General features: G+C 36.1%; 1 protein-coding gene across 1 annotated transcript in view; it reads right to left on the bottom strand.

Moving 5' to 3' along the window:
• Positions 1-16,076, bottom strand: part of LOC129575180 (calpain-11-like) — a 33,851-nt gene extending 17,775 nt beyond the window's left edge. The window contains exons 1-2 of the mRNA XM_055458194.1: positions 15,402-16,076; positions 13,557-13,830 (exon numbers count right to left, since the gene is read on the bottom strand). Coding sequence (XP_055314169.1) covers positions 13,557-13,620 — 64 coding nt within the window. The 5' untranslated portion in view covers positions 13,621-13,830; positions 15,402-16,076. The remainder of the gene's footprint in view (positions 1-13,556; positions 13,831-15,401) is intronic.
• Positions 16,077-16,858: the final 782 nt, after the last annotated feature.

The following is a 16,858-nucleotide window of genomic DNA, read 5'->3' as shown; positions in this document are numbered from 1 at the left end:
TTGTTATGGTGGAGTCGAGTGAATGTGTACTTTATTTTTGATTCGCACCGTACAAGTAAGCCAACGCAAAAGTGTTGAAGGTAGCTGCACTTCAGCCGGATTACCGTAAATGCACCGAATAAGAAACCATGTGTGAACGAAGAAGAAAAGAAAGAACATCACATACAAAAAGTCTCTACCAGTCAAAAGACTGCAAACCTATCCGAAGATCCACACAACGAGTATTAAACAGACTTGGAAAACAATAACGCATAAACTTTGCGAACATTCATGAAAGAATTTATCCATTGAAAGATTTTTTAGTTGTTAGAAGCATTCGGTGTGATTTTTTTCCCCGTTCGTAATCATTATCACCATCAAATTCAAAACTCCGTAGTGAAAGCGTCTTCATTTGTATCGTCGTTCCATCCTATGTGATCATTCTATGTGCGGTTGTATCATTTGATATTGTACTTAACACACTACTCCAGTGCATCGTGAAACCAATCTATTGGCTCTTGATGCAAAGCGAAAAAGGTGAAGCAAAAGGAAGAGGAAAAAAGAGCAAATTCATCCCAACCAATTTAAAAATAGAAAATAAAAGCTTTTCCACTTTAGGTTCCTATTTATGTTCTTGTCTACACTGCTTATCTGTGTGAGAGACACGGAAAAAGTCGGAATATTTGTTTCAATACGAGGTGATGTAAAGACCTCGGAGGAAAGAATTTACTTCATTTCGATTAATGTAATGCGATTTCCTGTACAAATTCCATTCGAACTCTGTTTCGTTTGCTGTCGATGGCTAGGCGTTCGAAGATGACCAATCATTGTCAAATCTTCGTTTCAAACTAGGCAAATGTTTTGCGTTTATTTTTCATATTTGTCATGTGAACAATGACAAAGTTTAACATTTTTACAAATTCCGGAGGAAATATTGAATTTGTTGTTTGGCCGAGTTGTACATGAGAGCTCAATCTTCTTCGTTGAATTAGTGAAATCATATCATTCGTGTTCGATGCTGCTGCTATCATTCATAAAACAACTTCGTGATTTCCACTTTTATTTTTATGAACATGCACAAAGTAATAATTTATCTGAAGGATTTTTTCATCGCATCGATTCCAGTAGGTCAGCGAACGGTCATAAGCAAACATTGGAACGTTCGTTCATAATTGAAATTCTTCATATGTTCGTTCTCAGATTTTTCAAATGTTTATGAAAAAAGAAAGAAAAAACTTCCATCTTCGAATGTAAAATTTCATATTTGTGAATTCCACTGTACATTACACTAAAAGTGCTTTTTTGCTTGTTACACACACACACACACACACACACTTACTCGTGGGAACTCGAAAATCCGAGATGGTAACTGATTTTGGCTGAATTTCCAATAGTGAAGTGCCCAAAAAAGTTTCCACTTCTAAAAATGGCCAGATGAGGTCTGGATTTTGAAATCCCAAGCTCGGGGTAAAGCCGAAGCCCCCCTCCCCACGAATATACGTACATACGTTTGATTAATTATATTTTTTCTACGAACGAACAAACGAACTGCCACCAGAAATTTCAACAAACGAACGAAAGTTCGTTGACAGCCCTGCGTGTTATTATACATGTTTTTTCTTTGTCTAGATGCCCATTTCATTGTATGTCCGCTCGTTATTTGCATCATTTGTGTTTGTTTTCGATTGCATTGGAAATATTGTGGTAGAAATGCTGCAACTACTCCGTTTTATCTCTCGTTTACTCCGAAAATAGTAAAAATAATCTTTGTGCGAAACATAAGAAATCCAGCAAAAGTTTTATTGGCTGTTCAGATGAGACGAGCTGCGAGTCGGAATGCACGCTAGATACAATTCCATTGAACGAATCGAATTTGGTAAATAATTTCGTTATGTGTACTTCCTGCGCTGTTTTGCTTCTTTTTGTGCAAATACTTAGCCATGCAACACATTTGAACGACAATATTCATTTGTAGTTTTCAATTATGCGATTCACTAGCTACGATCAAATGACGGCCCTGAAGAGAGGTTTTATTTAATCGAAATATGTTCATACATTTCTCTTAATTTAATATTCAGTGGTACAAAATTGTCTGCCATTTGTTTGCCTTCATTCTGATTTTGCGACCAAAACAACAATTTTCAAAACGAAAAGATAAAGCGATAATCATGATTTTCTTATAATGTCTATACATGCACTCAACGCGAACGGTTGCGGCAGTAGAAACTCAAGCAACAAACTTTTTATCGGCAGAATAAAGTCTTCTCAGGGTTTTTCCCTTCTTTTTTTCTCTCTCTCTCTCCCTCAATGTTCTTTCTATGTACGACACGAAACAGCAAAAAAAAAATCTTCTCACTGAATTGGAACACATTGAAGTGGAATTCTTGGAAGTAAATTTTATGCGGTAACACATAAGCTGATGATTGTAATCAGAAGATGAGTGAATACATGACAGACCAAGAGCAAAAAATAATATCAATTCCCTTGCGTGAAGGACAAATGCGATTTTTATCAGGCAATAAAGCAGCGATGTGTCGATGTTATGTAGAATTTAAGATTTAATGAATTAATGCTTTCTTAGGAGCCATTTTTAAAGGTTATTTAGTTTGAACAAGATGTAATTTGGTATTATATTGCTATTGCTATTGCTATCAAGTACAAGAGTTGAGGCAATTTCCCTTCTTCACTATGTTCAGTCATCAAATCTTAATTGTGATCACCGTTGTAGATGGATCGATGAACATATTATAGCTTTTCCTCTCTTGTTATGAATCTGTTTTTGTTTCGAAGAGCCTATACATGTGGCTCAAAACCAAATGTCACTTGTCACTTCATCAATATCTAGCTGAATTTCAGATGAAAACAATTATTATCGATTCGTTTATTTGGTAAATTCCATAAAATTTTTGGAATTTTTTTGATTTGTTGATTGTTTATTTTGCGAAATCAGCCCACAATTGTGGGTAAAAATAAATGACAAGTAACTATTCATTCACAGTCAACATCTGCATGGCTACTTTTAATATTGATTAGATAATACTACGATACAAAAAACTCATTACTCTCCATTTAACGTTCGACAAATTACTCAATGATCGCTGTAGTTTGACTGAATCGCCGAAAAAGAACATTTTCCCAATAGCAGCAGTAGTTTCGAAGGAATCCACGTGAAAGCATTGTTTTTATAACGAATAAATCTGTATGCATGGCACCAAGTTATTGTTGGTTGTGTGTGCAATTTTAAGGATGAGGTTGAAGGTAGAGTATTTCACTGACTTCTTTATGGGTGAGAAGAGAATGTCTCTTTCCACTTGAACTTAGTTAAAGGAGAGTTTGTAATTTTGACGGGGCGTCGTATAAGTGGAAAGAAATAAGAAGTGGGTGTCTGCAACAAGCTACAACATCAACGCTGTGAAGCACAATGTTATTATATTCAACAGATCCAAAACCTTTCAGAGTTCTGTTTTTCCCTATCGGAAGTTCACTAACATGAATCATGAATGACGTTTGAAATGCTATTTTTGACAAATACCATTTCCAATATTTGGGTAAACCTTGTGACGAAATCATTTAATCAAATTTCCAAACTCTACCGTATAGATGCCGCCAGAGCATCATTTGCTGAATATCTTCCATTTAAGATTGATGTTGTTGTACAACATGTCTTAGTACATTCCTCTCAACACCTATGTATTAGTTGCACTGAAAATGCGAAAAATGATGAAAAAAAACTTGGCATATAAATTTCACTTTTGCATACGTGATTTATGCGCATTCTGATAAAGGTAGGTCCATGGATAGGATTTACAATCATCTAACCATACTGCCCATTAACGCGGAGAGAATCATTGAAAAGTCCTAGAAAAAGTAAATTGAGATAAACTAAACATAACCTCCTTTGAATTTCACTCATAGAAGTGGTGGCCTCGGAACAATCCATTTTGATGAAAGCATCACGTGCGACAGACGGCGCTCGCAAAATGTTGCACAATTAATTACGAGAGAAAGAGAAGCGTGAGAAAAACGAGTATTCATGTGGATGATGGAATTGATTCAAAGCAATCGTATGCTTCGGCTCGTCAAAAGGACAATATTATTGCTCAGAGCAGCTATAATGCTACAAACTTACCTCATTGGCTGGGGCATACAGCGAACGGCTCAAAAATGAATGATTACATATAACAAATTACTTCGACTTAATACGATTTATGGCAGGCCAACACTCATATAATTGCCAACGAGCGACACAGCCACAACCATCTGCAAACATTTGCAGTGATTTTATAGTTGCTTTGGAGCTGTTCTTACGTTATTCTCACCGATGCCAATTTAGGTAGCCGAGAAGATGTGAAATAAGTGGCGAAAGGCACTCGAATTTAAGAAGAAGGAGAAAAATTGTACACATCACGTTCACCGGATGGTCATCGTTCCAACGATGTAATGTTTTGTATGCGCAGCGTGCACAGCACACATACACAATGGCCAATCGAACAACATCTCAATTAAAACTTTCTTGACATAAAGTAAAGACGATACCGATCGACAAAAGAAGAGAGGAATAGACTCGTACGGCACTCGACGGTGGTATGTCTATTTACACTAAGAACGAGTCAATGCCAAAAGAAAAATTTCAAGACGATTCTTCGCATCAAGGCAGTCTGATTACAAGCTAGACACGCACTTTGAATCGAATATTATGAGATGCGTTCGTTGTATTGTAAACAGCAAAACACCGCACAGAAATGGTAAAATTGCACGATAGTTTTACAGAAAACGAAAAGGGGAAGAAAGACATTATTTTATTTTGTGGCACATAGCTTGGTATAGAATTCATTTCTCGATGCTTTAGCACAATGATGTTGCTGTTCAATATACATACATAGATATATATATATATATATACATATAGGTATATACTCTATTTCGAATGCTCGTGTGTTATATGTGCATTGTGCATTAGGGTGTTTTCGGTATAAAATAAACAGAAAATGGTAGTTTTAGTTTGATAGAGCAGAGAATTTGGAATCGATTTCATATATTTTTGTTCGGAATCAGTCCAAGATGCCACTTCCCACAAGCAAAACAAATGTTCGTCGAATTTTGAGGTTATATCACTATTCGCTGAAACTAATCTGATATTTTCCACTTTTTTCGATTCAATCTCACTGCCAGAGATGAATTCTCAATGCAAATATTTATTTTCACGTAATTTTCATTGGAGAAAGTGGCCAAATAGTGGAAAATTCACACAAATTGTATTGCCTCTTTGACCGGTTCTTCAATCATAGAAAAAACGCCGACAAATTAATTTTTTTCACAAAAATTCATTCAATGGGCTTGAAATAGACGATAAATTATCTAAATCATCTAAAATATCCAATCGAACAAAACCAGGAAGGCCAAATTGCAGCAAAACCAAAACGTAAACAAAAACGAGCTATCATTATGAAATTTGGGCTTAGTTTGATGTTTGACAAGACCAAAATACATCTGCGCGAATCACTGTGCGCGAATTGACTGTGATTCATTCGCACAAGTGCATTGGTAGCCCTTCAAAATGTCAAAGAAGCCCAGATTTCATGATGACAGCTCGTTTTTGTTTACGTTTTGGCTTTGCTGCAATTTGGCCTTCCTGGTTTTGTTCGATTGGATATTTTAGATGATTTAGATAATTTATCGTCTATTTCAAGCCCATTGAATGAATTTTTGTGAAAAAAATTAATTTGTCGGCGTTTTTTCTATGATTGAAGAACCGGTCAAAGAGGCAATACAATTTGTGTGAATTTTCCACTATTTGGCCACTTTCTCCAATGAAAATTACGTGAAAATAAATATTTGCATTGAGAATTCATCTCTGGCAGTGAGATTGAATCGAAAAAAGTGGAAAATATCAGATTAGTTTCAGCGAATAGTGATATAACCTCAAAATTCGACGAACATTTGTTTTGCTTGTGGGAAGTGGCATCTTGGACTGATTCCGAACAAAAATATATGAAATCGATTCCAAATTCTCTGCTCTATCAAACTAAAACTACCATTTTCTGTTTATTTAATACCGAAAACACCCTATTGTGCATAGATGTGAGCACACGAAATTTTTTTCTTATCAAATCGTTTGCTAAAACAAACGTAACATGATGGCGAAACACAGCAAAAGTATTGTATGAAATGTTCAGTTTTTACTGAGTAAGGCCAGGGGCTGAGCATTTCTATGCGTAGAAAAAAGTGTTCAGAGTATCAAAATATAAAAAACAACATTATTTCAATTGTAAGTGCAATTTATTCAAGCTAAGATCCCCTTGGTAAAAAACCATGCCTTAAATGACACAAGAATATTTGAAACGTTTTTTTTTTCTTCTTTAAATCTCTTGCTTTTCTTCTAAACATCAAAGAGACGAAGAGTAGAAATGATATGGTTTACACTGTCGACAGATTTAACATTGCACTTTAACATTGATTGCGCTAATCTTTGAGCGTTGGCACTAGTTCTTTTGCGCTTGCACAGTCACATAATAGACGTGCGAATCACAGAATGTTATAGCATTTTGAATGTAAATGGTCGAACCGACATTTACTTCGTGAAGACACCAGCCCTTGAAGCCAACACATTCGTATGCCAAAAAGAAAGAACAAGAAAAAAAAGAGAGAACAATTTCACATGTTATTACCTTTTTTTTCTGTTCGGTAGTATATATAGTATATATATGAAACACACTTACACAACATGCACTCACTTAAATAGAGCATTTTTTTCATTCTCGTGTGCTTGGTGATCCTGCGTACACTTTGACAGAGAAACAACAATTTACATTCGCATTTTTCGTTCGTTTTTTTAATTGAAAAGACAGTCACTAAAAATATTGTTATAAGAAACTCTTGTTACATTTTGTGCATCATTACCAATTTCAAGTTATTAGCCTGAAGTGCACTATAATTGAATGATCATAATTAGCTAAATGGAAGAAAGCAATAAGAAGTAAATAAACCATATCGTGAGGCCAAGCATCAACAAAGAGATAGAGATAGAGAGAGAGAGAGAGAGAGAGAGAGAGAGAGAGAGAGAGAGAGAGAAAGAGGGAGAGAGACATAAATACATACAAACATATATTACGGCACACAGAAATCTTAACGGTTGCACTTCCACTGAGTGTGTGATGACTTAACACCAAACCACAAGTGAAATCAAACTATGTAACGGAAAATAACTTTAAAAAATGCACAAAAAGAAATAAGAACACGCGCAAAACAACATCAAATAAGAAAGGTAGTTCTAATTGTGTGCTAATTTATTGTCAGTGCATTAGACTTAGAACATTTGCCATGCACCCTGATATGTAAAGACTGATACTGTAAAACTATCATTACTACTTTGCCTACTAAATGTTTCTTAATTGAAATACTTTCAGAATTTGTTTTGTTTTACTTTAAATGCATTTGACTTTGCCTCAAAATGGAATACATTATGAAATAAATGAGGTGAACAGAATCTCAATAGCGAAATTCGATTGTATATCGATGCATTGCAACGAGTTTGAAAGAAAATTAATAAAACCCCTTCATCTACAATGTAATATTTTGCGGACGTACGTTTTATGTTTACAATTATGCATGCATGTGCTTTTTTCCACCATCTCCATCTCCACCTCTCTCTCTCCCTCTCTCTCTCTCTCTCTCTCTCTCTCTCTCTCTCTCTCTTACACTCTTTCTTTCTCTTTTTTCATCTCCCAACAAAATACAAACAGATAATAAATAAAATTCAATACATATTGTGGATTACCAGACCCGTGCACTCACATTTCAAACGAAAACGGCATTTAGGTTTTGCAAAGAAAAAAAACACGGTTTGAATCATCGAATGATTTCGAAACTGTTGCCATTTCAAGTGCACACAATGCCATTGTCGTGCGAGTTTATGAAAATCACATGCAAAGAGAACACCAACGACTGCAAACCGTATTTGATATGCAACAGACAGTATATAAAACGTAACGCGCAAAAATGGCAGTCAGTCTCATCCATGTGCATCTGCACGCCTGATGCACTCGGATTCGCGGCCGTTTTCTGTTCAATAACGCCGATCGCGTCAGCGGTAGCAGCAACAGCAGCAGCAACCAGTAGTAAAACTGACAGCAGCGGCAACAACAACAACAAGCAAAACAACCAAATGAATGTATATATCTGCAAATGAGCAAACGTACCAAACGAAAATCAAATACACGTAATTTAAATTGAGCGTGAATATATGGCAATCAAAATTGTTGCAATCAGAATCTAAATAATATCTCAACTCAACTCGTGTCCCATTTGCACGTGTGCTGGTGTGTTCCAATGTACACTATATGATTGTATTTGGGAGCAAGAGAGAGGGAGAGAAAGAGAGCCGGTGAGTGTGCTTGTATCGGAGGCATACAGGGCCGTATGTGGTTGTGTAGATGTGTGTAATTAAAAAAATATTACTTCGTTCTCATTGTACGAAGCGATTGTATGAACTGGTATGTTTGTTAGTAAGCCTGCTGCTTTTGTGAGCGCGAATCATAACGTATTTATTATGTATGAGCATGAGCATGAGCATGCGCTCACTCGTTCGCACGATAACAAACTCCATCATCAGACTCTTGTGGTAATATAATTTTATTTATTTGATTATTTTTTATACTGTTTATACCGTAACAGATGATCACAAAACATTTAAACAAGTCAGAAGCAAGAAGAAAACACTCGTTTATGCCATGTGATTAACATGCGGCGGCAATCGACCGACCAGCATAAAATAGCAATAGAAATTATGATCGTGTAAAAGAAAAATGAAGACTAAAAAACACATACACACACCTTTACCTTTTTTCGTTCCATCTTAGGGTGGATGGTTGAATGATAATTTGATGACTTCAAACTAGTTGGAAAAGTTTATAGAATTCGCGTAATTTATTGTCAATTTCGGTTTTCTTTCGCTGTGTGTATGTGTTTGCACGCCTATAAACAGGATTTGTTTTCAATGGCCTCTTTAAATTATTGTACATGGTGCATTGTGATTAATTTTGTGTTATTGTCGGTCGGTAGTATACGAGATAAGTATGCAATCACCGCTGCTGCATTCATCAATTGAGCAATTCAGAGGTTAAGCCTATGCCGCACATATGATGTGAAATCCCTCTCTCCCTCTCTCATCCTTTCCTTCCTATGCTCTCATTCGAACTTGGTTTCGGATCACACGAAGAATAATTGCGAAATGACATTTATGCTCTCTTATTGCCCAGGTGTAATGTGCTTCTTTTTCTACTGCCGATAAGAATGCGGCAAGCGAAGAAGATAACAGGATGAACGAGTATCTCTTGTACATAAAAGGCTTTATATTTTTATTTGGACGTGTATTATCTAACTGAAGATCTTGCCTTGCGAGCAACATGTGGAAGAATTACATGCACGAATCTTGCGTAACAAGCAGCAACTAATATGTTGGTAGTTTTTTTTTTTTGATGTTCTTTCGTGCCGACCGCGATCAGTTTGCAGTTGAAACGGAATATTAAGCGAAAAAAAGAAATGGGAATTCAATCAATTTCCATAGCAATTCATTTGATGCGATCCTCTTTTCTCTTATTAGACTTTGATTCTTTAACGGAACTGACACCTTTTTGATGTTTTTGCTACTCTCAAAAGCGCATACGTATGCACGCACTCGTCTGACCACGTACAATCGTCAGTTTGATCGTTCATTCGCCTCTACAGCGTTGCTGTACAGGTGAATATGATGTGAAGTGCGATGCGATGAGCTTGCAATTGCTGTGCCTACATCACAATTCATTGTTTAAACTGTAAATAAGAATATTGTAATTATATTTCGGTGGCAATCCGTAACAATATCGAGCATCAAGCATAAACAACGATTAATATGCATATTATTACTGCATCATGCATCTTTTCAATGTGGCAATTTACATCGACATTTTTATGCGGTAGACGCGCCATGAAAATCGTTGTTCAATTAAAAGAAATCGATTTGCATAGGCCGTGTGTTGTTGGCAACAACAGCAACATAACAACAACAATAACAATCCACACCATTACCATCTAACGAACTGGAGCAAACCGAATGTGTGCAATAGAGTTAGGGTTGCAAATTGCTTTCAATACGTGCCGACCAAAGCGTGAAATTCTAAGAGTATACAGTTCTGCACAAATAATCTTCGCTCTTGGCAATCCGAATGAATTATCATTTATTGTATTGTTTCTTTTCACTTCGACCAGAACCATATGGCTCTGTTTTTTTTCTTTCTTTCTTTCTTTCTTTCTTTCAAATTTATATTCGCTTCGATATCTCGCCGTTTGAAAGGAGAAGCCTGTCGAAAAATACACAACTTGAATTCGGTGCTGGATGTCTTCTGACGAGAAAGAAAAAAAAGTCATCACTTATGATACGAGCACGTGTTGCACGTTCATTATTATTATTGGAGCAAGATTCCATTGTTAAGTTAAATGCCATTATTTATGACAAAAAGCTGGTATGTTTTAAATAAATAGCACGCGTTCTGGCTGTGCAGGCGCTTAGATAACACCGCTGCTTGTTGCATTAGAATCACGAAGAGACGACTTTGAAAGCACAATAACCGAAGAAAAAACGACAACAACACAGACAACAAACTCCCAAATAAAAAATCGTCTTTGGAATTTGTTAATTGTCTATTGCGAGTGCAGTTGCAGTCATCGTTCCATTGTCTTTTGTATACATTGGCTTGTGTTTGTAAGTGTGTATTTGCTTGATACCAATTTCGGTGGTTGGTTGGATGGTTTTTCTGCTCGTCGTTTCGCTTTCGTCGTGCATTTTTATGAGGTGCTATTTTCATTCGAGCACATTGTCTTTTTGTCATCGTTTATTACATTATGTTTGCTTTCTTCCATCGTGTCGTTTTTCTATCGCAATTCCACTTTTGATTATTTTTTTCTGTCTATTCGTTCGTTGTTTTTATCTTGTGTGTGTATGTCGTTTTTTTTTCGTCCATTCGCTCGATATACTTTACTCATAACATTTGAATGCGTGATATCATCCGATGATTCCATAAAAATATCTATTTTATTGTATGCCAAGAGGCTTGCGCATTCGTTCACGATATATACATACAGAGAGCCCAGATACATTGCCAACATTATTATTATTGTGGGATTATTTGTATGACTTGAAACAAAAGAAAAGAGAAAAGAAGCAAAAGAATAGACGGAAAAAAACATCCAAGTCGAAACCAATTCAAAAGACACACCATACACTCGCAGATTTGTTAATAAATTGGTAGTAAATGAAGAGATAGAGAGAGAGAAACACATATAATTTCGTTTAACTTTGTGCACGTAATTTGGGATTGTTGAATGCTAATCAACTTCCTGTGTGTGCGAGCACGAGTGTTTTGACTCATATACACATTCGTTGTCTTCTTTCAAACGTTCTAAAGACATGCCATCTGGAATGGTATTCATTTGTTTGTCGAAAAAAGTAACCACAGTCACAACAACAACACAAAAAGTGAAAGAAAAGACGAATGAAAAAGTGCGCGTGAGCGCGAGAAAAAAAAACAAAATTACAGATATTATTCGCATTAAGGTGTCAATGTTGCAACTCTTATTAAGGCACAGTGATTATTATCAAAAATAAAATATGTATAAACGCAGAGAGTGCGTAGATTGTGATAGAAAGTCCCACCAATGGTGAACACATCACAGAACAAAACAACATATTAATTGACATATTAGTGAAATTCATTGGTGGGAATAGCCGAAATATTCAATCGGATTTCATTTTGTTCGGCCAACGCAATTGGTTTGGCCGCGCATAAATCAATTACGGTTTCGTTTTTATTATGTTGTCTTTCAAATGATGCCCAGCTATCTATATATAGAGATATAGCGGTTCGGGATGGTTTTGGTGAAAATGACCATCGAATGTTGACTCTCAAAAAGTTAATTAGCACTGTGAGCGACGCTGTACCGTTCACGATTCAATCCGATTCATTTTCACTTCCGAACCATTTTTACTTTCCGCCAAAGTAAATATGCCGTCAATTATCGTATACACGCACTCATCATGTCTCTCGTTTCTCGTCAATCTTGATCTGACGTTCCGACCCAACCATACAGGCAATCAATTGCATTTGCCGAGTCCTAAGTCGTGATTTAGATTTAATTTAATGACTTACCTCAACTATTGATAAGCTATTTCTTGGTTTGGCTCACCGTTCGATGAAGAGCCAATATTTGAAGCTTGCTTTCAAGTCGATTCGACGGAGTTCTAGATCTTTTTTTTTCGATGGAATCGATTCTCCAGTTTTTTTTTCATCAAATGAAGAGAAATGTTCTGTTTTGACTTTAAAAAAAAGTATCGCGGGATGAGTCAACCGATGCATTCGCAAATTCTCCCATTGCTACTAAGATAGCAAAAAGTCATGGATCGTGTTTGAATCATTTAGAATGATATCAATTGCTGCGGTTAGCCATCATTTAGTTCATGAATTGATCGATTGAATGATGATGAATGCTTCAATCATGCAACAAAGTCTTGTAGGGCGATGCTTGATTGCCATACTCCGATGTATTATTGCTATTTTTTTGCTCCTTTCTGTTCAAATACAAGCGCACGAGCATTGGCTTATTCGCTAGCCCAATGTTTATTATTTTGTTTTTGTGCGGATCGTTCATTAGCAGTAAATGTGAAATTAATGCTCCGTACTTGCTGATCATTTTCTGGAGAGTTGAAAAAAAGCGGTGGAGCATATCGTTGGCTGTGTATAAAAGCGAGAGCGAAAACTGCACAACATTTCTAAACAAAAATGAGATGATTTTTCAGTTGTTGCTGTTCGCATATTTGCTTAGGCCGCCCGGCCGTACATTGCGCTGCCTTTATATTTTGGTAAACTTGATTTGTGAAAAGTTTGTTTGTGATACCACACGTGAAAACCGGTTTCACTGGCATCCCATAGCTGGGCTGACTATTACACGTATAAATGCATTCTACGCAAACAAAAATCACATGATTAGCTTAATGATTATGGCTTTTCCGAAATGAACGAGATCTTCGCGTAATGTTTTTCTTTCGTTTCTATTTTTTCTCCTTACTTTTATCTTTTTGTTTTTGCTTTTAATGCAATCGACTTTAATAAACTGAAAAAATTCACTGAACATGGTCGCTCTTGTTCGAAATGAGCAACAGCTTCCACAACGTTTTCATTTTAAATTATGAAAATCAAACGGTTGAGATTCCGTCATCAGATTTTTTTTCGAGTTGTACAAAATTGGTAAATAATATGTCAAAAGTAAATGGTTTTCAATGCGATCGAATTGGATTTTTGCGTGATGTGGTCAATTTCAAATTAAAAAAAAACAGCCACTATCTGGCCTAACAAATCACACATTGATTTTACCAAATATGAACCTCATACGCCATTTAGAACATTTTCCTGTTATGGCTGTACTCATTTTAAATTACATGTCGTACATATTTTCCCCTATTTCCCGTCAGTTGTTAGAGTTTTTTTATGCGCAACAGCCTTTTTTACATTCAAATATTTATCAAAATTAATGGTTGAATCACTTACTGATATGTCCATTTGGCGGATGGATTCCATTTATTCCATTGGATCTTTGATATCCGGAAGGCATTGTTTCAATCTTATATATCACTATTTACAATAAAGACAGAAAAACCATGCGAATTCACTTGCAAAACGCGCTTACAAAAGTCACTGCACTGATTTCCAGTTTCCTCTTCACTCTATCAGACGAGTCGTTTTTCGCCGTTTAACTCGACAATTTAATGTCTGTGATTTCGATCAATGTCACTATTGTCAATGTGCAATTTGCAATAAGTCACTAATAAGAGTAGAGTAAGTACACGACGGGTGTAACATAAATGCGCGTAAATTATACTTTCGAACCATATCAATGCAATGCAAAATTATAAAGTCACGATTAAATAGCAGAGACGGAACACAGCCACAGTTTTCATAATTACTGCATCATTCACACGGTTTACCTGTGGCTGCTGATAAATTGTGATATGGATAAATGTAACATTATTATCATATGCGATGTTATTTTTTTTCGTTCGTCCTCTGTCGCTAGCAAATTCTTTTGTCGGAACTATGAATATGTGTGGTCAGGTCGATTTACTGTGAAATGAATGTAAAGCAAGAAAAAATAGAAACAGATTGTTTTTACTTTCGGTTCGTTTCATGTTAATCTCATATATTTGGATGAAACAGACCAAATTTCAAAGTTTGAGAGCTAAACTACGATCGTTTATTGCAATCAAAAGCATTTATTTTCCTTGGCCGTTATTATTTATGCTATTCTGTGTGTGTGTGTTTTTTTTTGTCATCATTGGAACAAAAGAGAATTATATGCTGAACAACACTTTCTAAAAAGTGGTTTGTGTCGTGTAATTTCCTAGGTAATTTCTTGTCGCTCTTCACATGTTTTTTGCATTCATCACATTCTCATACACAAATAAACACACACACAAATCGCACACCGTACATCATCCGTTGACAGAAGACAGTACAGAGGGCATATATCAATCAGATTCATGCAATGAGACAATTGGCGCTATTCTTTCTTGCTGTTGCGGGTTTTTGCAGCTGTGTGAAAATCGGTTTTCGTGACAATCTCTGGTGTTATGGCTGTGACGCAGATGAATGAAGAATAAAGTTGCTTTGATCGATAACTAGAACACATAGATTAACAGATTAGGTCGATGCGAATAGAAAAAAAGCTAAAACGTGCCAGGAGGGTGCGATCAAAGTTATAATGAGAAAGTGGCTTATTTCAAATAAGTTATTTGTCTCGGGCCAAGCAAACAGTTTGAAAAATGATTTCTTTTCTTGCTATTTTTTTTTCAACGTGGCTTTGAAATTACACAACACCAATGAACCTACTACTGATGTCACCCACTACCGTTAAATATATTTATAAAACAATCTTTCATGTGCTCGTACAAATTACAAATTGATTACAGCGAAGTTAAGAGGTCACAACCGATATTCATTCCGTGAATAGCTTCTCCTCATTCAACGAACGAAAATCTTCTGAGATTTTGTATCATAAATTTGCTTAAAATTGATTAAATCTTTGCAACAAAACCAAGATAATTGCATGAAAGGCACCTAATAGTCGGTATCCAATTCAGCTATCATCGGACCGTAACGGTTATTTAACTTAGATCCAAACATTCCGACTTGCTTTTCACGAATGATCTGTTCTCTGTCGAGAAATCATGTGTATCGTATACTTTATAAATGTCACTGATTGATATGTCACCCACAACAAATTCCACACAAATCTCACCAGCACAACGCTCAGTTAGTACGATAATTAATTCAAAATTCTATCATCAGAAAATGAAGTTTAACTTAAATTCACATTTAAATAAATGATAAACACACCAATTTTTTTGTTTTTGTGAACAATTTCGATTATCAAAACGAGTCAATTTGGCTCATTAAAACACTGATTCATGTGACGATACGTTTCAAGTGATTTGTTTTGGATGTTCGAATGTGTGCATTCGTTTGTTTTGTTTTGATTCGATGTGATTAGAGGCAGCGGAGTCGAAAAGCGCATAGCACACGATGCTACTATGCGTACACCACATTCTCCGTCGAAGTATGTGAACGTACTGAAATATCTATTTTACCTCTAGCCGCTGTGGCCGTGTATACTATACACAATAATATCATCATCATTTCTTCTTCTCGTTCTTTGGTTTGTGCCTCTTTTTTAGCGCTTTTTCGTTCGAGTAATTTTGTTTTCTAAGTCTCTTCATTTCTTTCTTTCTTTCTTTTTTATGCTTCTTCTTCTATTTTATATAGCATTAATTTAGTTAACACTTGACGAACTGGCACACAATAGTCACGGATCTTGGGCTTGGCTGCTTTCGTGCTAAAAGTCAATTGGGCAATGCAGGTATACGTAGTATATCGAGTGCCGAAATCTGTTGTTTTTCTCTTTCTTTTTTGTTTTTGGTGGTTCAGCGCGTAAAATTGATATCTTTTTTTTCGGAGGGTTATGATTAATTGGACGATAAGCTGTGGAACACTACCTTAACGCAATATAGTGCCATGATGGCAATAGTAACGTTCTAGTGTTAACTTTTCTGTGTTGTTGTTAGTTGTTTCATCTCTCTATCTTGAGCCATTTTTGCCCGTGCGGCTTACAAACTAAAGCTATCACTGAACGACGCACGATTCACTATATGTACCACATTGTTGGTACTTTTTCTATTTTATTTGTAATATCGTTCTGTATGCTTTTTTTTCTCGGCTCTCTTCCAATCCTCTCTATCAGCCTCTAGTCTGTTGAATATTCTCTGAAATTGCACGGCTCACCGAATCTTCAACTGATTCATGATTTTGAGCAAATGCTTTTTTGCTCTTCCTGCCTGCCGCTATATTACCGCTTGTAGCTGCAGTTCACTAGCAAGTACACATATTTACACTCACATCACATATTCGCTACATCCAATTGATGATCAAAGGTATACCATTGAACACGCTCACTTCCATATAGACGGTTGACCAGAGTATCTATTACTTTCATGTTGCACTGCACGTCTTTCAAGCAAACCATATACAGCTCTATCTCTCTCTCTCTCTCTCTCTCTCTCTCTCTCGTAGCGAGATGTTATTTGTTGTGTTATTCTTGAAACAAACGGTGTGTGTGTGCTGTGCTTGAATTGGCAATCGAAGTTGCATCAAGTGAATCGAACGATAATGCTTGACAAAATAGCACACAATGAAATTGCTCGAAATATTTCGGTATTTTCTCGAACTTAAATCCACACTTGAAAGAATTATCTCGTTTGTTGTTTATTCACTTTGAAAATCAGCAGAAAATAAGTGCA

Source organism: Sitodiplosis mosellana, unplaced genomic scaffold (assembly GCF_009176505.1).
Source record: "Sitodiplosis mosellana isolate CC-2019 unplaced genomic scaffold, AAFC_SMos_1.0 Smas_scaffold_6166, whole genome shotgun sequence".
NCBI lineage: Eukaryota > Metazoa > Arthropoda > Insecta > Diptera > Cecidomyiidae > Sitodiplosis > Sitodiplosis mosellana.
The sequence above is the reverse complement of the archived record's forward strand: the minus strand, read 5'-3'. Positions and strand labels throughout refer to the sequence as shown.